We start from the raw sequence: 26,308 nt of genomic DNA, 5'->3' as shown, positions 1-26,308 counted from the left end.
CTCACCTAAGACCACTTAGTGGAGATCTGAACACAGGTCTTCTGTTCCTTTAACCTCTGTGTCATACAGCCTATAACTCTGAAGAAAGAGAGAAAGCTCTTGGCTGTTTTTTGTATTACATCTCACTTCAGTAGTGCTTAAGTTTGCCTTTTTTTTTTTTTTGCTGCTTCTCAGTCTGTAACAGCAGCAGGTACCCAGAAATGTAGCAAATGTTTCATTTGTCATCATTTTCTCTCTGTATAAGAAAAGTGCTGAGTTGACATTTCATCAACTATATTTCTGTTATGTCATGCTCCTTGTAAAGGCACAGGAGTAGGGCCAGTAAGATATCTGGAAACTGGAGACATGGTAGCAGCTGTGCTTCTCTTAAGGCAAAACTGCCATGGCAAAAAAGGACATTAAGCAAGACCTGCCTCATCCATAGCTGCCTCTAATTTTTTTTCTGATGCTTTGTAGGGGGCATTGAGCATTGGGCTGGAGCACTTCTTTTGCATGGAAAGCATCCAGGTTCATCCTTTAACATCTGTAGGAAAAGATTGTGCCTGCAGTCTCTCAGGAGCTGCTCCAAGGTTGCATAGAGAACAGTGGACTAAGTGAACCAATGGTCTGGCTCACTAGAAGGCAGCTTGCTAGAAGTACACGCAGCCCTTCTTGAATTGGCAAGTTCCTAGGTTTGAACCCAGAAACATTGCTATCATGTATGGGCAGGGAGTGAGAATTTGGAATTTGTGGTTGCAGGTGTACCATATACAGTGGCACATACACTGTTGTCACCTTGTAAGTACAAAGTAAATAAATGAAAATACTAAAGACCAGTGTCTATGGGAGAATAGGCAATGAAGGGAAAAAATTTGTCCAGAAAAGAAGCCCTGTTTGTGCTGGCCTGGAGGAGGAAAACATGATGGGTTAGTGCCCCCCTCCCCATTGGTCCTCTTTTGATTAGTGGGATGAAGTTTTCCTCATCCCCACATTCTAAATGTCAGGTTAAATCTGAATTATGCTGATCACAATTTATAATAGAAATATACTCTAATATTCTTACTTCAATATTAATAGGGCACTTTTAATGGAAGCCAAGTGAGTTGTGTAAACTATACCTGATGAAGCCTGCAGTGTAATTTTGGCTTTCCTTCCAGATTTAGCTTTTGCCTCTCCTATCAAAATGAAAGAAACATGAAAGCATTGGCTTGATTAGTAAACGTGTGTCCGCTTTAATTCCTGCATGAAAACATTTGCTTTGGCGTTCCAGGTACCTGATGCTATAATATTTCACTTGTAATTTTTATTATTCTCTTTGTTGTTCAATGATATGTCAGGCCTGGTATGTCAAGAAGCACAGGAAAGCTGAGGAATATAAATTGGTGCAATGTCCTCGGGTCATTTTTAGACCATTGTGTTTAACATATGTGACATGTCTGAGTTAGCTAGTGATTGAATTAAAGTTCATGATTGACGTGGAAAGCTTGCTTGTGACAGTGCTGAGGGCCCTATAGCATCAACATGTGCAGCGACACTAGAATGTCAACGTTTAACAGCTTTTTAATGGTTTCTGCATATCTAATGTTTGAGAAATCTGTGGCTTTGTGAAGTTTCAGGAACATGTGGGTGGCAGTATACATAATAATTGTCTGTTTTGTCTGTTCTGGCAGTTAAAATGCAGAGTTTGTATTTGGTGCATATGGTAATTGAAATTTCAATTATCCATTAACTATGTGAAAAGGAGACTGTGTACTCAAGCCAAATACAGATGCAGTGTTCCCCACCCCCCAATTTTGACACTTACTCTCTCGGGCCTTTTGGAAGGCTTTGAAAGTCTAGCTTTGCCAGTGAACTTTTGAGTTAGATCAGTACGGAATCATAAGGCAAGAGGAGAGGCATTACTGGGAAACTTTTACTGATTGTTAAACTTTAAGTGTTTTTTTATTGAGTGATAAGAGCTGTTAGCTTAGGCTAGGCTGATCTCATCAGGTCTTGGAAACTTAAGCTGGGCCCTGGCTAGTATTTGCTTTAAGCGAGTCAAGGATTGTGACACAGAGGCAGGCAACGGCAAACCACCTCTAATCATCTGTTGCCTTGAAGATCTATGAGGTTGCCATAAGTCAGTTGTGATTTGATGGCATAACAAGACCTAGATATGATTAGTATCATGCCTGCACCAGTGTTTTTTATAGCCATAATTAGTATCAAGCTATAGTTTGCAATCCTGGTTAGAAGCAGCATTGAAAATGGTGGAGGGGAGGAGTATGCAGAGCTCTGGATCTACCAGTCACCAAGCCATGGTAAGGCAGTTAGCCAGCAATACATCTGCCATTTTTGTAGTGATTAATCTGTCTTTAATGTGCCAGTGTGGTGATCAAACTTGTCAGAATGTCCATTAAATGTGCATTGTAAGGAAATGTAGGATTTGAAGTTGTGCTTCTGTGTGTCTTCTGGATGTAGAGTGTGGTCTAATGCTCTTAGTGAAAAGTAAAGGGTGGGGGAGGTCCCTATCAAGTGGTTAAGAAGGAAAATTGGAATGTGTGAGTGTTCCTGCCTTCATGTTTTTGAGATAAAGAAACTTATGCTTGTTTATTTAAACAGAAACTGCCAAGAGATCCCTCTCCACATTTTTAAAGACCTGTCTAACAAAACAGCTACTTGATTGTGACAAATGAGCTATTATTTATATTTACACAATGTTACCTCATTCCTGTTGCCTGTTCACCTCTTAAGTCTTAAACCTGATACCTACCTGACCATTTACCCTCAAAAGTGAAATAAAGCCATTTTTTAGTTTTGAATCACCATCAACCTGTTTTGTGGCATTATCAAACAATGACAAAAGAAGAATTTTAGTTAGTCTCTCAGTTCTGTAGGCTGGATCAGCATACATCTGTAAAAAAACTGGGTAGGACAGACAGTTAAACAAAGAACAAGGAACTGTCCAGCCAAAACAATAGAAAAAGAAAAAAGTAATTTTTCATTTCTAATAAAGAAAACTTTTGCCCCTCCTGCAACATTTTGTGTGATGGATCCATGCATCCAAAATACTGAAATAAGTAAGATGCCAAAGTTGTTTTTTTGGCTAAACATACTGGGAGCAAGCTGAGTCTCAGAAATACTACCAGAGCCTTGGAGGTTCACATTGCACCCATCTGGTGGGTCCAGGAGGTAATGACAGGCATAAATCATACCTGTCATCTTCTCCTTTACTGTCAGACCACATGGTGCTGCCAGCCCCTCAGTGGCTTGCCTCAGTTGTGTTGAACAGAAAACTGACCTTGCACGGTGACCAAAATTATCTCGTATGCCACTGTTAGGCATGTTCTCAAGTTTACGTCTGTGCAAGTTTCTGCTACTGGCATTATTTTTTGCACTCCTATCAAAATTATATTATTACAAACAAACAGTAGGACTGGTATGTCTTTGAAAATGTTGACTTGCTTAAATTTTGATTTTCTGGGTACTTTGTGTGTCATATGTGTGTTACCTTTGGTATTTGCATTCAGATTCTAGCCATTAACAGAGGGGAAAATCTGAAAATCCTGACTGTGAAGATCAACATCCCTGATGGGGTGAGGAATGAATTCTGTAGATGGTGTGTAAATGAAAGGTCAGTATAGGGGAAATAAATAGATTTGGGGTTTTTTTTAATCAGCACTATTCACTGAAGTGTATCTCTTGTTATACATTAAGGAAAACTGATCAATTAGGTTGCAAGTTGTCTGGACTCGGGCTATTATTCTATGTCCGTATGCTGAGTGTGCATATTTTAATCACTGTATCCCAGTTAGTGCTGTTCTACATGGGGAATCCAAGTCATGTTCAGAGTAGTAGTAATACTTAACCATCTATTAGAAAGGAGCAAGTGGGGACCCACAAGAAACTTGCAGGGAGGGGGCTTTGCTTCTTTCACTTTCTTTCTCGTCCCACTCCAATACCCCCGTCTTTTTCTATCTCCTTCCCCACTCAAGCCAATCTCCCTTTCTCTTTGCCTCCCCCTACCAAACCAATACTCCCTTTTTTCCTTTTCTCTCTCCACCATGCCAGTTCCCCCTTTTTGTTTTTCTCTCTTCCCCATGCCAGTTCTCCCTTCTTTGTCTTTCTCTGTCTTCCAAGCAAAGCACCCCTTCTTTCCCTCTCAAGCCAATCTCTCCTCCTTCCTCTTTCCCCCAAGTCAATCCCTCTGTTTCTCTCCCCCTCCCCAGCCAATCCCCCATATTTCCGTTTTCCTCCCCCAGCCAATCCTCCGTACTTCCCCCTAAGTTAATATCCCATATTTCCCTTTCTCTCCCTCCCCTGCTTTCCCTACCTTTGAGTCCGGTACTGGCAGCACTGGCGCTTGGGAGCTACTCCAAACCTGAAGCAGCTCCCAGTGGCAGCCAGACCTGGAGCCTTTCCTGACATTCTGCTCCGCCATGGCTGAGCCTGGAGCCACTTCTGGTGTTCTGCACTGCTGCAGCCAGGCCTGGAGTGGTTCCCAGTATTCACTGCAGCCAGGCCTTGAGCGGCTCCATGGGAGCAGCAGTTGGGCCTTCAAAGGTAAGTTGTATAGTATGCATATGCATGGACAATGCTTTTTATGGAAGGGGGGATTTTAACCCCCCCCCCCATTTTTTTCCAGATTTCTCTGCAAACCATTTTCTCCAGGGGAACTGTAGAGAAGGCAGTGTTCCCTCTAAGCTGAGTTAGTGTGAGATAGCTCACAGTTTTTTAGTTTCCATCTCACACGTTTTTGTCTTAGCTCAGGAAAAATGGCCCCAGAGCAAACTAATTTATGCAGTAGCTCACAACTTTAATACTAGTAGTTCACAAAGTAGAATTTTTGCTCACAAGCGTTTGTGAACTGACAAACCACAATGAATGTCTTTGAAATTTGGGGGGCAGTTTGTGGGTTTGGACCCTTCAAGTAGAGCAGAATTCTACCCCTGCATTGTACTTTTCACAAGAAACAGTCAAGAGTCCGGGAGCTCCCCACCACTCAGCTGTTGGTTTAAATAGCTCAAAGCCTTTAAAAATCTCCCTGCCATCTCAGCTGCAGACTCCCTCATGCAGCCTAGTTTAAAGGGGCTGCAGTAGGGTGCCCAAGATAGCAGGGCCAGAAGGAAGAGCTCTCCCCACCGGCCCAGCTGTGGGCTCCCTTGTACAGAGACCTCTCCCTGCCAACTCAGCCATCTTGGACTCTCTCCTGCAGCCCATTTAAACTGGGATAACAGAGAGAGCTCTCCCCACTGTCACAGCTGCAGGCTCCCTCATGCAGTCCTTTTAAAGGAGCTAAGCTTGGTAGCTGAGCTGATGCCTAGAACCTTCTCTGTGTTGACCCAGCTCGTGCTGGCAGCTGCCTCTAGCTCCATGGCATAGCCCCTTTAAATGGTGGTGCAGCCAGGAGAAAGGGAGACAGGATCTCTGGGGAAGAGGCATCCTGTCTCCCTCTCTCCTGACTGCATACTTGTCTTCACCAGTTCAGCAGTCTAGGCTCCCTCAAGCAGCTCCTTTAAACTGGGCTGAAAGAGGGAGCCCACAGCTAGGATCCACCGCCTCCTCACCATCCCAGCTACAGGCTTCCTCATGCAGCCTGTTTAAAGGGGCTACACCATGGCAGCTGAGTCGATGTTGAGAACCTTCTCTGCACTGGACCAGCTGTCTCAGGTTTGCTTGTGCAGCCTGCTTAAAAAGGCTACTCCAGGGCGCTGGCTCCCTGACATGACCTCATTAAATGGCCTGAACCAGCCTTGAGAAATGGAGACAGGATCACTGGGAAAGAGGCTTCACATCTCCCTCTCTCCTAGCTGCACAGCAAGGAGAAAAGGGCGACAGGATTGCTGTGGAAGACAGGATTGCTGTGGAAGAGAGTTGCCATCTCCCTCTTCCCTGGTGTATTTTTTTAGATTTCACATTTGTCTGAAAACCTAGGGCCCTTTTTCGGCTTGTTGAAAGATCTTTGTCTTGCCCATTCACAGCTCCAGTCACTGGATTTAAGTATCCAAAGATGTCCTAACTTCACTATTAGAATATAGGTACATAACCAATAAAAACAATTTAAGAAGTCAATCCATTCGAATCCGATGTACAAAGTACTAAAACATTTAGGAATGGTTGTTACAGTAGAATAAAAATATTCAAAAAAAGGAGTTTTGCAAAATTTTAAGAAGACGACATTGGATTTATATTCCGCCCTCCACTCAGAGTCTCAGAGCGGCTCACAAACTCCTTTATCTTCCTCCCCCACAACAGACACCCTGGGAGGTGGGTGGGGCTGAGAGGGCTCTCACAGCAGCTGCCCTTTCAAGGACAACCTCTGCCAGAGCTATGGCTGACCCAAGGCCATTCCAGCAGGTGCAAGTGGAGGAGTGGGGAATCAAACCTGGTTCTCCCAGATAAGAGTCCACGTACTTAACCACTACACCAAACTGGCTCTCTCACAAATATAAAAAAAGGATAAAATGTCTTTTTTTGTAAAGTCCCTCCTTTACAAAAGCATCTGATTATGTATTGTTACATTTTAATAACATTTTTAAAAAACATTATCTATTTAATGCACTCTGTCAGTAATCCTTACAACTTTTCTGTATGGTGGAACAATAGTGGAGTCAATTTGGGACTGTGACATTGTGGTCTCCAGTGATACTTCTTCCTACAGATTCCCCAAAACAAATCAAATCCCTGCTGATATTTGTCCTGTGACAAGATAGTATAGAAGTACCCATTTAGTGGGTCTTGGGGGGTTGGAGAACCTAGAAATGGAATGCAGCATGAAGAGGGAATGAGTTAACCATTTCCTCTCTAATATTTCTGTCCCAGACTACCCACAGTCATCTTTGGCTGCTATTTACTGTGGTGGTGGTGGGAGGGATCCTCTTACAAATATTTTGTCATCTTGTTCAGTGATTCTGTCCTGTTGTATAGAGGATGAGGAGGGGTAAGAGGAGAAATTGATAGACCAAGTGACTTGATAGCAGCTACCAAGTGACTTAGTCGTTAAGGTGATAACTGGTGGTTACCCTGTTCTCAGGGACACCTAGGAACAGCATGAGGAAGGAGATAGAGGTGTACAATAGGAGGGGGAAAATGAGTAAAAATCAACACCCTCCCCCTTTCATCAGCAGAATTTTTCACTTAATCCAACTCATTGGTTGAAAGACCTGAAGTTTTCAGCAGGTGTCTAAACTGTTTCAAGATCTTCTTCGTGGTCTCTGTGCATCACACTGATGGGATAAGGTGCCAGTGCTGATCTCGATCGGTAAACTTGAAAGCTGCGGATTTCCGCGCCGACGTCCCAGTGCGCATGCCCAGAAGCCCCACTGCGCATGCCCACTGAGACGGGAGTGGACATCCCGTCAGTTCTTTTCTGACCGCCGTGCTGATCAGTCAGTCTTTCCTCGCCTCGGTCGGTGAACTTTCTTTATTCATAGAATCTTGTTAGAATTGTAGTTATTATAGTTAGTTAGTAGTAGTAGTTAGTTAGTTAGAATAGTTAGATTGTTATTCGTTTGGGGGAGAGTGGGGGCCTGAAGAACTTCCCGTTTTTTCCAACCCCTCCCCCTTTCCTCCCCATTTCCTTCTGCCCCAACCCGTCCTTTCCTCCATCCTCGCATGTAAAGACGGTGGGGATTTTTCAGAAGGTGCTCCAAGTGTGGGAGTAAAATAGCTCCACCAGGTGGGCATTTGCTGTGTCTGCTGTGCCTCGGAGAGCTGCATAGAACCGATTCCTGCTTGCATTGCGCCAAGTTCTCGAAGCAGACTAAGAAGAACAGAGCAGCAAGGCTTGCGGCAGCAAGGCAGACGCTTTCCTCTCGAAGGATGACCGCAGAGCAGGCCGAGCAGCCCATTGCTACCGCTGAACCATCGACGTCGACAGCGGTCGATACCGATCGTCTCCCTTCCGACGCCGATCACCCTAACAAGCGCCCGGGCTCGGCTGTTATGTCGAAATCCTCCACGCCTGCTAAATGGCATAAGGAGGATAAGGGATCGCATGTGGAGAAGAAAAAGAAGGTGAAGAGACTGGATAAGCCAAAACACAGCAAATCCGTCTCCCCAGCTTCTCCGACCTTGCCATCGGACCCGACGGCACCGATCGTCCCGCCACTGAAGTTATTTGCTTCACCGGGTCGTCAGGCAAGCCCCCCGATTGCATCGATGTCAACGGAACTAGTCATCTCCTCCGAGTCAGACCAGGAGATTGAGCTAGCGCAACACTCTGGTACCGACAGGAGCCCTCCGGATCGAGCCCGAAGTTTCTGATCCCGAAGCTCACTTCCTCGGTGTCGAGTGAAAGAACCATGGGATCGATCCCCGAGAAGCCGCTCTCCACGAAACCAAGAGGTCGATCTTTCGCCGCACCACCGCCCCCTTACTCAGATACCTTGGGATCAGAGGCAGTGGCAGTACTTGTATGGCGCGTACCCCATGCAACCCTCCTTCCCCTGGCTTCCTCCGTGTCAGATGGAGTAGGATCAGTCCTCTGAGGCATCCTATCGGTCCCGCACATCATACCGACCGCCAAGACGAGCTCCATCGGCTTCGGTATCGAAACCGCCCGATAGTGAACAGATCAAACACCATCGGGAGCATGGTCAGCGGGTCTCTTCAGAAAGGGCGAAGGTTGGCTCTGTGGACCCTGTATCACCCCCAGCTCCACACCTGTCTGAGCATTCCGACTCGCCGGACGCATCTTCTAGATCCCATGAAGGGTCTTCTCAAGAGGAGCAAGAGACATCCTCACCGGGGGAACCCTCTCCATCACAGAAGATTACGGAGGAGCAGCCTATTTTGCCATCAGAGGATTTAAAATCCTATGGAGACCTCATTAAGTGAATGGCCCAGTCGTTGTCTCTCACCACTGTCCAACCACAACCAGTCATCACAGATAATGTCTTCGACATAGTCCAGATGGACACATCCACCGCAGTAGCTTTACCCTTTACCAATGTCATGCTGCACACTGCAAAATCCTCCTGGGAAAAGCCGGTCTCCACACCTGTATCGTCTCGCCGGCTGGACCACATGTACCGCATTCAGGAGTCAAGTGCAGAATTCCTTTACAATCACCTGAAACCGAATTCTGTTGTGGTATCCTCGTCCTCCAAGACGAAGAAGACTCACTCTACTCCCCCTGATAAGGAGGGAAAGAAGTTGGACAACATCGGAAGGAGACTGTATTCAGCTGGGTCTCTGGGAGTCAAAATTGCCAACTGCACAGCCTGTATGGGCCGATACCAATACGCCCTCTGGGATCAGGTTTCAAAGCTCCTGCCAAGCCTTCCGGAACAGAGCAGAAATGCTCTTAAGAAGATCCAAAAGGAGGGAATGACTCTGGCCAAGCAGCCGCTTAACTCAGCCAAATATTCGGGAGATACCTGTGCAAAAACCTTGACTACAGCCATCGCCTTAAGACGCCATTCCTGGTTGCGTTCCACAGCCCTCCAACCAGATACTCAGGCCTACATTGAAGATTTGCCATTTGATGGCACCGGTCTTTTCAGCTCGACTACAGATACTGTGCTGCAGGAGATGGACAAGAGCATCAAGATGTCCAGAAATTTGGGGGTCTCTACACCTTGCTCTCAAACTAAGCGACAATGGCCAAAACCATGGAACAGGAAACCATATTCCAAATCTCCGGATCAACCCTGGCGCCCTAAGCCTACGTCACCTTTCTCCAAGCTGCCGTATACAGCCAAGCCGAAATACTCTCCGCCTTCAACCCACTCTGTTGCAACACATCACCACCACCCTTTCTCTTCTGCGGGAACTGGCCCTGCAGGTGAATCAGAAGAAATCGCATCTTCAGCCCTCTCAGAGGGTTCAGTTCATCGGTGCTATTCTGGACTCCCTTCCTTGCAGCGCTTTCCTCCCACCAAATTGGGCAGACGATATAATACATCTAGTCCGCGCGTTCCAGTGCAATCCAACGGTCACAGCCCGTCAAGTCCAGAGGCTGCTGGGTCTTATGGCTGCCACCACCTCGGTTCTGGTCTTCGCAAGGATGCGTATGAGAACCCTGCAGCTTTGGTTTCTAACGCACTTCAGATGCAGTTGAGACCCTCCTTCGCGTCTATTGACCATTCCTCCAGAGATTCTGTCGTCCCTCACCTGGTGGACACAGAAGCATCATTTGACGGAGGGCGCGCCCTTTCACAGAGAGTCCCTGTCAGTTACAATAACCCCGGATGCTTCTTTGTGGGGCTGGGGTGCGCATATGAACGGTCTATGTGTTGGGGACAGATGGCCTTGGTACCATGCACACCACCACATAATTTTTTTAGAGCTTCTAGTGATTTTCCATGCAATCCAGTCATTCCAGACGTTTCTCAAGGGCAAGACTGGCCATCATGACACACAACACTACAGCGATGGCATATGTGAACAGACAGGGAGGTACGGTCTCCCGCAGACTCTGCCTGCTTGCCCTGAACATATGGGAGATGTGCATTTCGATGGGGGTGTCGTTGGTGGCTACTCACCTTCCGGGAGACTTGAACGTCTGCGCCGACTTCCTCAGTCGGGGGGGAGCCTCGCTTCACGAGTGGGAGCTCAATTGGGAGTTCCTGCAGCCTATTTTCCATCGTTGGGGGACACCTGTGCTGGATGTGTTTGCCACCCGCAACAACAGAAAGTGCGCACTCTTCTGCTGCCAAGGAGGGGCGGATCCCTTGTCCCTCGGGGACGGTCTCCTCGTTCTGTCGAATCATCACCGAGTGTACATGTTTCCTCCTATCCCCTTAATCACCAGGGTGGTACAGAAGATCCTACGGGAGACACCAGTGGGCATCCTCGTGACACCATGGTGGCCCAGACAACATTGGTTCCCCCTAGTCCTTCGTCTCGTGAACGGAGTGTTTCACCACTTTCTCCAGGCCCCAGATCTCCTTCTTTTGCATGGAGGTCAGGTAGTACATCACGATGTTCCACATCTAAAGCTAACCGCCTGGTGCCTCCGGTGACTCCTCTCTCTGACAGAGCTAAATTCATCATGCTGAACAGCAGGAAACCTTCTACACGAAAAGCTTACTCATATAAGTGGTCGAAATTCGTTCAGTTTTCCTCTGGTTGTTCCTGGGATCCAGTTGTGGCAGGCTTGCCTACAATTTTTGATTTTCTGCTTTCCCTTTTGGATAAAGGATTAACAGTTTCATCGTTACACATTTATTTGGTGGCCATCTCGGCTTATCATTCCCAGCTTGATGGAAATTCCGTCTTTACTCATCCTGATACTAAGCAGTTACTTAAGGGTATTACTAGATTGTACCCGGCGGTGCGACAGCCTACTCCAGCTTGGGACTTACCTTTGGTTCTTTGGGCTCTGTCGGGAAAGCCCTTCGAACCGATGGCTACTTGTTCTCTCCAATTGTTGGCTTGGAAGACGGCCTTCCTAGTAGCTATTACGTCTGCAAGACGGGTGAGTGAGCTTGCAGCTCTTCGATGCGATGCTCTTTATTTGTGTTTCACCAGTGAAGGTGTGCTTCTTCAGCCTGATATCGCCTTTCTCCCCAAGCGTCATTTCATCTGAACACGGAGATTCGCTTGCCGGTGTTCTTTCCTAACTCGGCTACTGACGCTGAGCGCAGGCTGCATGCCTTGGACATTAAGCGGGCACTACCGTTCTATCTACATCGCATGCATCCCTCTCGAAGGGATTCCAGGCTTTTTGTTTCATATGCCCAGTCTTCTTTAGGGCAGAAGATTTCGTCTCAAAGACTGTCTAAGTGGATAACAGAAACCATTAGACTTTGTTATCTATTGAGTAAAAAGCCTCTTCCAGGACCCATTTGAGCTCACTCCACCCGAGCCATGGTGACTTCGGCAGCATTTATGAAGGGTGTTCCACTCCAGGACATCTGCAGGGCTGCCACCTGGTCCTCCGCGCATACCTTCGTGAGTCACTATGCACTGGATCTATGTGTTCGCCGGGAGTCTTTGGTGGGCCATGCGGTTCTGCAATCGATTTCCTTCTGATGGACCGTTGCACCCTCCTCCAGGTAGGATTTGGCTTGTTAATCTCCCATCAGTGTGATGCACAGAGACCACGAAGAAGATAAATAGGTTTCTTACCTGTAACTGATGATCTTCGAATGGTCATCTGTGCAGTCACACTACCCGCCCTCCTTCCCCTCTGCGGACGGTCCATCTGTGGGCTGACGCAGCGGTCAGAAGGAACTGGCGGGATGTCTGCTCCCGTCTCAGTGGGCATGCGCAGTGGGGCTTCTGGGCATGTGCACTGGGATGTCGGCGCGGAAATCCGCAGCTTTCAAGTTTACCGATCGAGATCGGTGCTGGCACCTTATCCCATCAGTGTGACTGCACAGATGACCACTCGAAGATCATCAGTTACAGGTAAGAAACCTGTTTTTCTACCTCCACTCTTCCATGCACTAGTTTTTGCAATCACGTTACTCCTGTATACTGTCTTTGTTTCCATGGTCTAAGTAGGTTCTTGACAGTTATAACTTGAGATAATTTGACTACTGATATTTCAGGACATCATCCTCCATTTGTCAGTGTTATTAGAGCTTATTAACTGTTTGGTATGTTCTCACCAGAAGATGATTCACATCTTCAAAACATTAAAGGTATATTTAAAGAAGGTGTTCATGACTGATGTTCTAAATGAATAATCCTTTTTTTTATATAAAGTGGCAGGCTCATGGAAGAGTGTGATTTATGATGTTGCCAAATGATCTGACTTTAAACATTTTGGTGCACAGATGGAGACCAAAGGCCTATGCAAACCCTGAATTAATGGAATTGCTGCGTTACTCAGTAGAAGACTCATACAAACGCCTTATTTATCCACTGCTCTGCAGAGAATTCAGGTAACCAATTAACCAACTCAATCTATAAGTGATGCACATGCTGGTCTGGTCCAACAGGTCACAATGCTTTCATCTGACCTTGGAGGCTAGTTGGGGCAGGCAAAGCAGAGTCGGTGGTTTACTGACTATCGTACATGTTGCATCCACGCTAACAGCCTAAGGGTCATGCTTGCAACTAGTCACTCAGAAGCAATCCTGCAACTACTCATCTTTCGTTATGAACAACTACTCATCTTCATTAATTCTGGCATTGGGCCAGATGTGCACTGTGCCATCTTGTCTGTATTTCTGTTCTCATCCTTTGTATGCAGTGCTCTGAGGGTGTAGGTGATACTGGTGGGCTGGGAATGGCCAACTGAGGTTCACCAGCTGAATCGGGTCTGGATGGTGTTGTTGGCTCCCACCATGGACAAAGTGAGTGCAGGGCAGAGCCAACCATTCTGCAGCTTATGCAGCCATGCTGAAAACTCTTGAGCAGCAGTGGAGAGCCCTGTGGATGTGGATGTAGCAGGAGAAGTGGATGCCAAGGTCCTCAGTGATGTACTGGGAGCAGCCTCTGCTGGAAGGAGGCTGTGTTCATTGTCCATGACCATTTGGCATAGCGTAAAGTGATGGCATCCTCCTGCAGCCACAAGTGCAACCCTTCACATCCTGTCTCATGGTGCCAAACACCTGACCAAGCAAGCACCCAATTGTAGTTCAGGACAGTTGATCAAGTGAGTCGATTGCAAGAGAGGGAAGCAGACAGGCAGGGCAGCAGACAGAGAGGCACAGATCGATGGCCCCCTAGAGAAGAATCAGGAGAGATGATGGGAGGGTTCAAACTAGGCATAGAGAGCTTGGCACTGAAATCACCCCAAGACTGGAGCAAGTCCCCCAAGGCAGTGTGGGTGCAGGGAGGCAGGCTGACAAACACAGATCACCCTCTAAAGAGAACAAGGTCAGTTGGGTTGGTTTTCAAATGGAGAGTTTGGAGTAAAGGTTAGTCACTCCAGTAACTGTGGATTAAGTCCCTCAATGCAGGGTGGGTGAGGGAGGCAAGTTGCCAAACACAGATCATCCTCCAAGGAGAAACAGGGCAGTGCAGAGGTTTCAAATGGAGAGGAGTAAGCAGTAAAGTCAATGGGCAGTAAACACAGATCACCCCAAAATCAAAAAGCCCAGAGTGTGTACATGGAATAAAATGGCAGAAAACTAAGTTAAAGCCCCCTTGAAGCTGTCCCCCCAATAGTGCCCAAAGAGCAATTCCTCATCTTACTGCAACTCAAAGTGGATATTTGTGAGTGAAATAAAATGAAAAGAAAAAGGAAGGAAAACCACCAAGGAGCAGACAGAAAGAAAATCCTGCTAAGTAAATATTCTATGTGAAAGGAATTCATTCCAGATTTTTTCCCACACTTTCCAGCAAACAAACAGAAACTGAACTTCAACACAGAGGAACCTAGAACAAAGCAAAGGCCCCCCCAGCCCTTGAATGAGTAAGCTAACTAAGTAATCACCTCACCACATCCAGCAGCAGAGCTCTTTCACTAGTACACTTTCTCCATCCAAAATCACAATACCAACAAAGGAAACACACACTCATCCTGCACTTATATAGATCTGAGTCCCATTGAGACAAATGGTAACTGTTATTGGCAGGCAGCAGCACCTGTCAAGCTTTGGAGGGTCCCTATTTGTGTTTCCAAGGCTGGAAAACACTACCACCACCATTGTCTAGCATTTTTGTCACAGTTTCTGGGTAGGTTTCATTTTCTGAACAGCCCCAAGCTGCATCTAAAAACTCGAAGATTTCTTTGGAGACCATGTTCAGTCTGAACATTGCCTCCTGAGCCTCAGTCCAACCAGAATTCAGCACAGATTTTGGCTTGTGCCCATTCCTACTCTTGATACAAACTGTTAATGCTGCTAAAATTGTTTTGTTGTATCCATTTCCCAATCAGTGTTCCAGTAATGCACACCATCATGTTGTTCTGCTTCCATCTCTCATACTTCTGCGAGAATCTGGAAGGCTCATTTTCTAGCTCTAAATGTCTCATGTACCTGTCATTTCTTGTTCCTAAATTACCAATCTAATAGTCATAATATTGGGCTTAACTCTGCTGTGGGTATTCTAATGACAATAGTGTATGGAACAATTTGTTTTGCCACTGACAGTATAATGGCTTCCATTATCATCTGAAGTGCCATAGCAATGTTGTTGAGATAAAATGTAAATGTCAGTTTAACAGTGTAGATCAAAATTACATTTAAGGTCAGATCCCCCACCCCCAAAATAAGGGAGGAAGTTAAGTAGTCATATGCCAATAAATGAGTTTCCAAAATTACTATCTGTACTGTGAAGCTGAAATACTTGAATTTAACCAAATTATGATTGCATACCCCATTTATCTTGGGGAATTCTGAATTATCTGGTTGAACAGGACTGTAACTGGGGTTCAGACAGACTCGACACAAATGAATTACTATATTAGTTTTATGACATAGGGATGGGCATGAACTGGTTCACGAGCCAAAATTGAGCATGAATTTGGCTTGGTTTGGAGGCCCCAAACCTACTGCCATTGTTTAAATGGTACTCAGATGCCAAAACTGCTATTGTCTGAAGTGGGAGTAGCATTCTAGGTGAAACATTCATCTTTATTATAAATATTCGCTCCAACAATGATAATTGCAATTTTCCCCATCTTAGCAGATTTTTAAAAATTTCTTTCCAGGTCTTAATTTAGTTATTATGAAATAACATACAAATCATATTTGACAATGTAGTTCCCAAGTATTTTCTTTTCAACCTTAAAGCCTGCATTACTCATCAGCACTGCTTGTTCTTGTGAATTCATATTTTTTGTTTACACCTTTTGTTTTCTGTTTATTAATTTTAAAGCCTAACAGTGTGCAAAATTATTTTACTTTAGACATCAACAAGTCAATTCCTTTAAAAGGGTCCTCCAAGACTAAAACCAGACCATCCTTAAAAGCTCTGAGTTTGTAATTCTCTTTTTAATCTTTTATCTTGACTTATGTTTCTAATCAAAATTTCAAGAACTAAGATAAACAAGAGAGGAGATAGTGGACAACTGTGTCTTGCGCCTTTTTGAATCTCACATGATTTGGTTAAATCTACATTAATGATTATTTTTGCTGACTGTGATGTGTAAATCAGTTTTACCCCTTTTATGAATTTCTCACTGAAGTTCATGGTTTCTAAAACTTTAAACATGAAAACTCAACTCAAATTATCAAAAGCTTTCTCTATGTCTAAGAAAATCAAAGTGGTTTGTTTTTCATTATGTTTTTTTAAAATATTCCAAAATATCGAGAACAATTCTGACATTATCCTTCAGCTGCCTCTTAGGTAGAAATCGATATTGATCTTCACGAATAATGCCTTGTAAGATTATTTTAAGGCAAGGTGTTAAACATGCACCTCGGGGGCTGAATCAGTCCCCCACAAGGCTTCTATCAGGCCCCCAAGCAACTGGCTGTAATCTGCTTCCTTCTCCCTCTCTCTTGCTTCCTTCTGCTTTGCCATAGGTTCTCTCAGTTGTACAGTAGAGCTACTGAGTCAAGTCTCTCTTCCTTCTATTGGCTGAGAATCCTCTCCCTCCTAGTCCCCTGGGGAAGGAAGGAAAGAGTCTGAGCTTCCTTTGCCTACTTCCCTCAATCATACAGGAGAGGTACAAAGAAAGCACCTTTAAGACCATTGAATGCTAATGTTTTAAGCATGTTTTATTTTAAGTTTTTTTTTAAAAAAAACTTTAACTGTTTATTAAATTTATATCTCTGCTACCAAGCATTACATTTTATGACACACATGGCCTGGCCCAACAAGGTCTCATTTATGTCAGATCCACCCCTCAAAACAAATGAGTTCAACACCCCTGTTTTAAGGCTTTCCACTAATATTGTAGTAAACAACATATAGTTATTGTTCAGTAGCGAAACTGGGCTGTAGTTTTTTGTTGCAGTCAAGTCTTGGTCTTCTTCGGGTATCAGTGTTATATTGGCCTCTTTCCAGGTTTCTGGCATTTTGTCCACCTAATGAATGTTCATTGTACTTTGCAATGGAAGCAGAAGTTCATCTTCAAAACACTTAATACAGATCTGATAAGCCATCTGGTCCTGGAGTGTTTCCAGATTTAATCTTTTTTCAACTACTTCTCTTATTGTTATAGGACTTCTTATAATTTGTCTATGTTCTTCTTAAGCAAATTTTGTTTTCTAATGTATTCATCTATTTTAGTCAGAGAGGTTTCCTGGCTTTTATATAAATTGGAATAATATTTGCAAAATGTTTTTGAATGTCCATATTAATTCCTTGACTCCTCCTTGTATTTTCAATATCATTTTCTTTTTCTTTTTTTTCTTAGTTTATAGGCCAGCCGTCTCCCTGGTTTATTTGCAGATTCAAAATTAGTGACTCCAAAGGGAAGCATAAGTGTATTAGTGACTCCAAAGGGAAGCATAAGACATGACACCATCTCTATTTGTGTTTTTTTCTGAAGAAGAATTGCAGATTTATACCCTGCCCTTCTCTCTGAATCAGAGACTCAGAGCAGCTTACAATCTCCTATATCTTCTCCCCCCACAATAGACACCCTGTGAGGCGGGTGGGGCTGAGAGGGCTCTCCCAGAAGCTGCTCTTTTAAGGACAACTCTTGTGAGAGCTGTGGCTGACCCAAGGTCATTCCAGCAGCTGCAAGTGGAGGAGTAGGGAATCAAACCTGGTTCTTCCAGATAAGAGTCTGCATACTTAACCGCTACACCAAACTGGCTCTCCAGTAGTGTTGAGCAGGGAAATACACTATGTGAATATGTAATAGGATGCAGTTTATTCATTTGAATACCCTATCCATGATTAGTGTGTCCCATCCTGTTCTATCTTGAGAATGAGTCATATGGCTAAGCCTATAGCTTCCAAACAAATCTCTAAACCTGTGGTTACAACCAAATACATTTAAGATGCTGCCCACTCTGACTGAAGGAGATCTTGGATTGGATCTAGTAATCTGTAGTTTCAAGTACCACAGATCTTTCCCTTGTTCCCTTCTCCCATATCTCCCTTCCAACCAAGAGGAAGCTGATTTGCAGGACCTAATGAGGGCTAATAGTGATGTAGGTTGGGAATGTGCCGAAAAGGAGTAAGGAAGTTGTCCCCCCCCCTTTTTAGCCAGCAGACCAGCACTCGTGGAAGAGGGGGCAATTAACTTTCCCTAGGTCAGAAAGAACTAGGGAGGGAGCAGTCCTTTCTGCCTCCTCCCTTATTTGTAATTGCAAATAAGGGAGGAGGCAGAAACTTCTTTTGAACCATGAGTGAAGCTGCCTTGAGAGCATCACACCACTTAGGTAATGAAAGAATTGGCCCAGCACTTGGATCAGTTTTTAAGAGCAGCATCAGCTTTTCTACAGGTATAATTTGCCTTCTTATGAATGGAATAAGAGCCTAGAGGGAATAATGGAACGGGAGGGGAGGAATAATTGGGCATGAGTGTGTAACTGAAATATTCCTTTGCACACGTGATGAAATAGCACATTTCTTGTTATGCACCTTTCTTAGATCAAAATTAACTTCAGATGCAGAGAAGGAATCTGTAATGATGTTTGGAAGGAACCTCCGCCAGTTGCTTCTTATGAGTCCTGTGAGAGGGCGAACCTTGATGGGAGTTGATCCTGGCTACTCTCATGGTTGCAAATTAGCAATAATTTCACCAATGAGTAAGTAAGCAACCAAGAGAATTGCCAGTTGTGTTACCAGCTGTTTAGAGCATGGATCTTTTCTGTCAGTGTTTGCTCTGTATGTAAGTGATTTGTTTAGAATAAAGCAATGTGGGAGGGGTGGACCCATGAGGATATACAGGGATGAGGAACCCCTTTGAAACACCAGACTCTGCCTCCTCCGGCCTTGTTCCAATTCTCATTTCTTCAGTCTTTGTCATTCCCACAATAGTTTCTCTTCCACCCTCCCAAAAGCCAGCTCTCTCCAGCTGCCCAGTTTCTCAGTTTCCTACCTTCTTACTATTTTTCTTCTAATTGGCTGAGCCTTGCCTTAAAAAAAACAAACTTTTACACAGGATTATGGACTGATAAGGCAACCCAAGATATTGGCCAAGATTTTTTAAAATTATGCTGGTGCAGATTTTATGGGGGCAGGGGTGGTATTTTTATCTTCCAATTATTTCTCTGTTCAGTATTTCATATTTTTATGTAAGCCTGGGGATTTTTTACAAGTGTGCAGAAGAAAATAACAGCCCCTCGGTGCATGGCTTGTGTGGATTTTTTGATCTGGACATTGCATCCACTCATTGCAATTAGGTAGATCATGAGATCCAGGTTTCAAGAGAAGGGTTTTAAAATTTGCTAATGTAGTCCTTATATTTTTAAGATGAATTAATCAACTTGTAAAGATATAAACCTTTACAACTGAGTTCTTCCTGCTTTTGTTTGTTTCCTTTCTGTTTTTTTAGGTCACATACTCCATACAGATATTGTTTATTTGCATCCTGGTAAAGGATTCCGTGAAGCTGAGAAGATAAGAAGACTTATGTTGGAGTACAAGTATGTTGATGAAAGCTTCCCTATTTTTACCTGTCTGCCTGGTATTGTGCTGGTTTAGTTAAAGTGTCTGGTTCTTGTCCAAATCCCTAATCATTCCTGAAGTTCAGTGGATGACTTAAACCATCATTCATCCTCAGCCTTGTTATTTTATTTTATTTACAGTATTTATTAGCCACCTTTGTACTTTGCGGAACCCAAAGCAGCTTACAATGTAACTGAAACAACAATAAAAAACAGATAAAACACCACAATTTAAAATCTCAATTAGGACTGCCAATAAATAAAAAATGAAAGTAATCAAATGCAGTCCTAAAGAAAACTGTCTTAAATTGCTTCCTAAAGATGAACATTGAGGGAGCCAGACTAATGTTCCTGGTGAGGTTGTTCCATAATTCTGGGTCTGCCACAGAAAAAGCCCTCTCTCGTGTACCCACCAGATTGGTTCTTCAATTGGTGAGACAGTCAGGAGGGCCTCTCCCTGTGATCTTAATTCCCAGGCAAGAATGTTTGGGAGAAAATGGTCCTTCAGATACTCTGGTCCTAAGCCATGTAGGGCTTTAAAGGACAAAAACAACACCTTGAACTGGGCTTGGAAGTTGATCAGTAGTTAGTGTAATTGCTGTAGTTTTGGGGTCATATGTTCCTGGTTACTGACCCTGACCAACAGTTCAGCCTAAGTAACTAAGGCATGGATCACTGTGGCTAGATATAACTGAACTGGGAACAGGTACAGCTGACATGCCAGCTGAAGCTGGGCAAAAGCATTCTGAGTCACTGCAGCCACTTGGTCTTCTGTCCCAACAATCAAATAAGTTTGTCTGGTGGGCAAATTTTTAAATCTAAATTGTGACCTTTTATGTGTTGTTAAAATTGTTGTTTTATTTATATTATTTAGAATAGGTTTTTATAATTGTTATATTGTAAATTGAATTGTATTCTGCAAAGGAGAAAGGCAGCCTATAATTTTTTTAAAAGTAAGTTAAGCTAAGTAATGTAACTGTTAAGCAGCACTCCCAAACTGTGAACCTGGGTTTGCAAGGGTATATAACCCCATCCAAGACAGGGGAGAGAGATCTGAACTCCTTGGTCTTGTCTTCCTACTAACCCAGAGAACCTCTGTCTTGTCAGGGTTAAGTTTCAGCTTGTTCACACTCATCTAGCCCATTACTGACTCCAGCCACTGGTTGAGAACATCAATAATATCCTTGGAATTAGGTGGGAAAGAAAGGCAGAGCTGAGTATCATCTCCATATTGGTATCACTGCAGCCTTAACTACTTCATAGGTTGTTGTGAAGAAAAAAGGGAGGAGGAGAGAACCTTGTACACCATGCTTAGTTGGAATGATGGGATAAAAATGGAATAAATAATAAACATTAGAACTATTACCATCCATAAGAACATAAGAGAAGCCATGTTGGATCAGGCCAATGGCCCATCCAGTCTAACACTCTGTGTCACACAGTGGCCAAAAATTTATATATACATACATACACATATATATATACACACACACACATACATACATACATGCACACTGTGGCTAATAGCCACTGATGGACCTCTGCTCCGTATTTTTATTCAATCCCTGCTTGAAGCTGGCTATGCTTGTAGCCACCACCACCTCCTGTGGCAGTGTACTCCACATGTTAATCACCCTTTGGGTGAAGAAGTACTTCCTTTTATCCATTTTAACCTGATTGCTCAGCAATTTCATCGAATGCCCACGAGTTCTTGTATTGTGAGAAAGGGAGAAAAGTACTTTCTCTACTTTCTCCATCCCATGCATTATCTTGTAAATCTCTATCATGTAACCCCGCAGGTGACGTTTCTCCAAGCTAAAGAGCCCCAAGCGTTTCAACCTTTCTTCATAGGGAAAGTGTTCCAACCCTTTAATCATTCAAGTTGCCCTTTTCTAGACTTTCTCCAATGCTATAATATCCTTTTTGAGGTTCGGCGATCAGAACTGCACACCAAACGAGACAGCACCATTGATTTATACAGGGGCATTATGATGCTGGCTGATTTGTTTTCAATTCCCTTCCTAATAATTCCCAGCATGGCGTTGGCCTTTTTTATTGCAATTGCACACTGTCTTGACATTTTCAGTGAGTTATCTACCATGACCCCAAGATCTCTCTTGGTCAGTCTCTGCCAGTTCACACCCCATCAACTTGTATTTGCAGCTGGTATTCTTGGCCTCAATGTGCATTACTTTGCACTTGGCCACATTGAACCTCATCTGCCACGTTGACGCCCACTCACCCAGCCTCTACAGATCCCTTTGGAGTGCCTCACAATCCTCTTTGGTTCTCACCACCCTGAACAATTTAGTGTCATCTGCAAACTTGGCCACTTCACTGCTCACTCCCAACTCCAAATCATTTATGAACAAGTTAAAGAGCATGGGACCCAGTACCGAGCCCTGCGGCATCCCACTGCTTACCTTCCCCCACTGCGAAGACTGCCCATTTATACTCACTCTCTGCTTCGTATTAATCAGCCAGTTTTTGATCCACAAGAGGACCTGTCCTTTTACTCCATGACTCTCGATCTTTCTAAAGAGCCTTGATGAGGAACTTTATCAAAAGCTTTCTGGAAGTCAAGGTAAACAACATCTAGTGGGTCCCCTTTGTCCACATGCTTGTTCACCCCCTCAAAGAACTGTAACAGGTTAGTGAGGCAAGATCTTCCCTTACAGAACCCATGCTGAGTCTTCCTCAATAACCCATGTTCATCAATGTGCCTACTCATTCTGTCCTTGATAATGCTTTCTACCAACTTTCCTGGTATTGAAGTCAGACTGACTGGCCTGTAATTTCCCGGATCTCCTTTGGAACCCTTTTTAATGATGGGGGTGACATTTGCTGCCTTCCAGTCCTCAGGAATGGAGGCAGATTTCAAAGAAAGATTACAGATTTTCGTCAGAAGATCCACAAGTTCAACTTTGAGTTCTTTCAGAGCTCTCGGATGTATGCCATCCGGACCTGGTGACTTATTAGTTTTTAATTCGTTTATCAGTTGTAGGACCTCCTCTTTTGTCACCTCAATCTGACTCAGGTCTTTCAACACCCCTTCCAAAATCAGTAGTTCTGGAGTGGGCAAACACTTCTCATCTTCCACAGTGAAGACGGAGGCAAAAATTGCATTCAGCTTCTTAGCCATTTCCCTATCCTCCTTCAGCAATCCTTTTACCCCTTGGTCAAGAAAAATAGCACCATTTTTGTTGACCTTTTTGGAGTATTATCAGAAGGAAGAAGAATGCTGGTGCATTGTGGCAAGATAGGAAACACTGGCCTGTGTTGCCTCTTCAATGGAGAAATACTTCTCCTACTTCCATGGTGTTCTAAGTAAGGATGCTGAATATGCACTCTGTCCTTCTGTACAAACAGAAGCAATCTTCTGAATGGCAGTGCTGTAGGACAACTGCAGGGGGAGGCTTCAGCCTCTCTGTGCTACTTGTAGGCTTTGCAGGGGCATCCTGTTGGCCAGTATGTGAAACAAGGTGCCTGGCTAAATGGACATATGGTGTAATGCAGCATGGCTGTTCTTACTGCTCTTGTTCTGACCCAGTGGAGATAGGTAGAGATATAAGTAGGTGAAAAAGCTCATATTCCTCTACTAGTTGTCTATGATTTAGTTGTCTGGAAATTCATATTGGCTCAATGGGGGATGGTAGAATGTATTCAGGTTCAGATTGCAAAGCAGGGTGCATCTTCTTTTCCCTGACCTCATGGTAGTAGAAGCAGCAGTGTCCATTGCGGGGGAGGATGGTGTAGCAACTTTATGCAGTCTTAATTGTGTTTTTTTTCCTCCATTCAAAGCTGTGACACTGTTGTGATTGGCAATGGAACAGCTTGCAGGGAGACGGAAGCTTACTTTGCTGATTTAATTGTGAAGAAATACTTTGCACCCATAGATGTCACTTACTGGTAAGAAAATAAGTGATGCATGTCTATACTTATTGCTTTCATAAGAGTTTACTGCCATAAAGATTTGTTATGAGATGCTGAATTCCCTGTGTATCCTCTTCTGTTTTGTCAGACTGTTTTCATATTTTTGAGAACAGAAATCATTTTTGAGTAACAGAAATATAAAGGGAAAAACAAGAATAACTCTGAATTTAAGATGACCCTAATCACTTCTGCCATGAGCCATAAGCAGGGGTGGAATTCTAGCAGGTGCTCCTTTGCATATTAGGCCACACATCCCTGATGTAGCCAGTCCTCCTGGAGCTTACAAAAAAGAGCCTAGTAAGCTCTTGGAGGATTGACTACGTCAGGGTGTGTGGCCTAATATGCAAAGGAGCTCCTTCTAGAATTCCACCCCTGGCCATAAGGCACAGGAACAGAGAAGCTTGCTCACTCCTGTTGGCTTGTTGGACTGCAAGCCCCTGGCAAGCCAGAGCAAAAGGGGCACTCCTCTCTCTGTCTCTGTAACTCTGTAAACAGTCAGAAGGACAGAGACTGAGAGCAGTCCTCACCAGGTAATTCAACAAACTGCAAGCAACCCAGCAAGAAGGCTGCGGGGGGGGGGGGATGTGCCACTGTGCCACTTCTGCCTCTGTGCCTTCTGTGCACTGCTTGTGGTCTTGTTAGCCAGTTGGTGGAGGTGGGGTATGCTCTGCCCTAACACCTCCTGGCTGGTGCAAGAAGGCTCCAAAGTGAGACTGAATAATGTCTTTCCCATATGCATTCCCAAATGGAAGACAGCTCCCCCCTTTTTTTCCAGGGACAAAGAAGGTAATCTTTCATTTAAGGGAATGCAGTAATAGATAATCCTGAGGAGGTATGATGGCTAAATAAATGATCTGTGAGGCCCTGACCTGGATGGTCCAGGCTAGTCCAGTCTCATCTGTCTAGCTAATTAGATAGCCATAGATGAGCTACCCTTTCTGACCTTCAGCATCCACTCTAAAAAACCTGCTATGGGGGAGATGATAACGTTGGCCTAATTTACAGGTTTACAATAGATAATCTATGTTAAATTATCAGAAATTTCTCTAAACATGCTGTTGCACAAGGAGGAGTCAGACTTTTTGTTGCTGTTTGTTATTTCTGTACTAAGGTTAAGTGCTAAGCACCAGACAGGTGACATTGAACATATGAGTGTAGTGAGTTAAGGGTGTGACCGGAGAGAGAAAATGTTCCCCAGAGCAGAATCTTGCCTAAGTACCCTTAGGCTGTCAGCCTCAGACTGACATCTGGAATATCTGAATAATGCTGGCTGATGTTACAGGAGCTGTTAAAGAGATCATTGAGATGATGTATGTGAAGATGCTTTTCATAGTTGTCTTTAGTGGAGAAGAAAAATTGTACAGTTCTGCACTGAGGATTTTGTTTGTTTAGATTAGAGCTGAATCTGATTCCAGGAATGGTTTGGGGATCTTTTGCTTTTGTTCTGAAGGGCAACAACCCTTTATGGATGATTTTGGTTCAAGACATGAGGTTAATGTATGTATCTGTGATGAATTCTTGTTTGCCAGAGGATGTAATGATGACCACAGGAATAAATAGCTTTAAAAGGGTATTAGATAGATTCATGGAGGATAAGTCTATCAATCACCATTAGCCATGGTGACTGAGGGGAACTTCCTCATTCAGAGGTACTAAGCCTCTATGCCATGTTGTTGACCATCCAGGTTGACCACTGTGTGAGACAGGACACTGGACTAGATGGACCACTGGTCTGATCTAGCAGGGCTGCTCTTATGTTCTTATGTTACAGATGTTAATACTTGTGCCTTTGATGTACTTAGATGTATTGCTGATTCTGAAACTTGTACAGGTACATCTGTTGCTTTGTTGTATTTTTCACACTGCTTTTTTAGTTTAAAACATCTTCTAGAGTAGAATGTGGTGATGGAATTATACAGTTCTAAAAATAAATATAAAGAAATAGAGATTGATTGCAGTATCATTAAGCAGGAGTTCTGGTAGGGGGTTTTCAATAAGGTCTCAGTCCAGGCATGGTGGAGGGATGCCTGAATAGGTTTCTTACAAACTCCTTGATTGAGCTCACAGTAGGATCCAGAATAGCTCTCTGCGGCGCACCATTCAAGTGGGTGCCGCAGAGAAGTCTGCTCACCAATCGCCATCCTTTGTCCCCGACCATGGAGGAAGGAAGAAAACCACTGTAAGGCTACCCCTTGAACTTGATGTTGGCAAGATGGAGATGGTTTACAGGTGGGTCTTATTGAGCTCTTGCGTGAAATATCTGCTTGGTTTGTTAGTCCCAGGTGTTCCTCCTGACTTGATAATTGTCTGGCAGTGAGGCATGCACTTTACCTCCTCTCAAGAAGTTCCAGGCACTTCAACTGCCTCCTGCATTCCAACAGATCTGGGGAAGGAGAGGCAGCCTGTGGAGCCTCTTCTTGATCCCAGCCCTGGTTGCTGGGGCACTGCCTTGCAGGTTTGCCTCATCGGTGGTCCCAGTGCACCTGCTGTCATCAGCAGCTTGTGCCCTGAGACCTGCTTCTGCCTCTTCAGAGTCGCTGACAGGGGTGTTAGCAGCATCAGCTGGTTGAGAATCAGCTAATTCATACTGACCCATAACAGTGTCTTCTGTTGGGTTTTGGTTGGACACAGAGGAAGAATGTTGGATGAAGAGCTTTACTAGTCATGGGGGGATTGTGCTCAGTCAAGGGCAAGGGGTGTTTGCTTTGCCCTGGGTTTCTTGACCATTTTTTGTTTGTTTGTTTGTTTGCTGTGAAGGAGGGAGGAAATCAGGATTGTTCTTTCATTTCACATAAGCTTTTTCGATCTCTTATGCTTTCCTTGGTGTTCTGGTCTCCCTTCCCTTCCCCCCACTTAATATCACACCCCCACTTTGCCTTTAGAAGTTGCTCCTTTATTTTCAGGCTTTTTAATGGGGCGGGGGGGGGGGCTTCTTTGACTTTTTTTTACCCACTAACCCACTGGTGTACTTTTCTTTTTGGTGTGATCTCTGCCTGGTTTCCTAA

At 44.2% G+C, this 26,308-nt stretch overlaps 1 protein-coding gene across 1 annotated transcript in view; it reads left to right on the top strand.

Moving 5' to 3' along the window:
- The window catches only part of SRBD1 (S1 RNA binding domain 1), a 293,248-nt gene that overhangs the window by 42,640 nt on the left and 224,300 nt on the right, over positions 1 to 26,308 (top strand). The window contains exons 10-14 of the mRNA XM_060247694.1: positions 3,489 to 3,592; positions 12,687 to 12,794; positions 18,352 to 18,509; positions 19,259 to 19,349; positions 23,172 to 23,279. Coding sequence (XP_060103677.1) covers positions 3,489 to 3,592; positions 12,687 to 12,794; positions 18,352 to 18,509; positions 19,259 to 19,349; positions 23,172 to 23,279 — 569 coding nt within the window. The remainder of the gene's footprint in view (positions 1 to 3,488; positions 3,593 to 12,686; positions 12,795 to 18,351; positions 18,510 to 19,258; positions 19,350 to 23,171; positions 23,280 to 26,308) is intronic.

The sequence above is a fragment of the Heteronotia binoei genome, chromosome 1, assembly GCF_032191835.1.
Source record: "Heteronotia binoei isolate CCM8104 ecotype False Entrance Well chromosome 1, APGP_CSIRO_Hbin_v1, whole genome shotgun sequence".
Taxonomy (NCBI): Eukaryota; Metazoa; Chordata; class Lepidosauria; order Squamata; family Gekkonidae; genus Heteronotia; species Heteronotia binoei.
The sequence above is the reverse complement of the archived record's forward strand: the minus strand, read 5'-3'. Positions and strand labels throughout refer to the sequence as shown.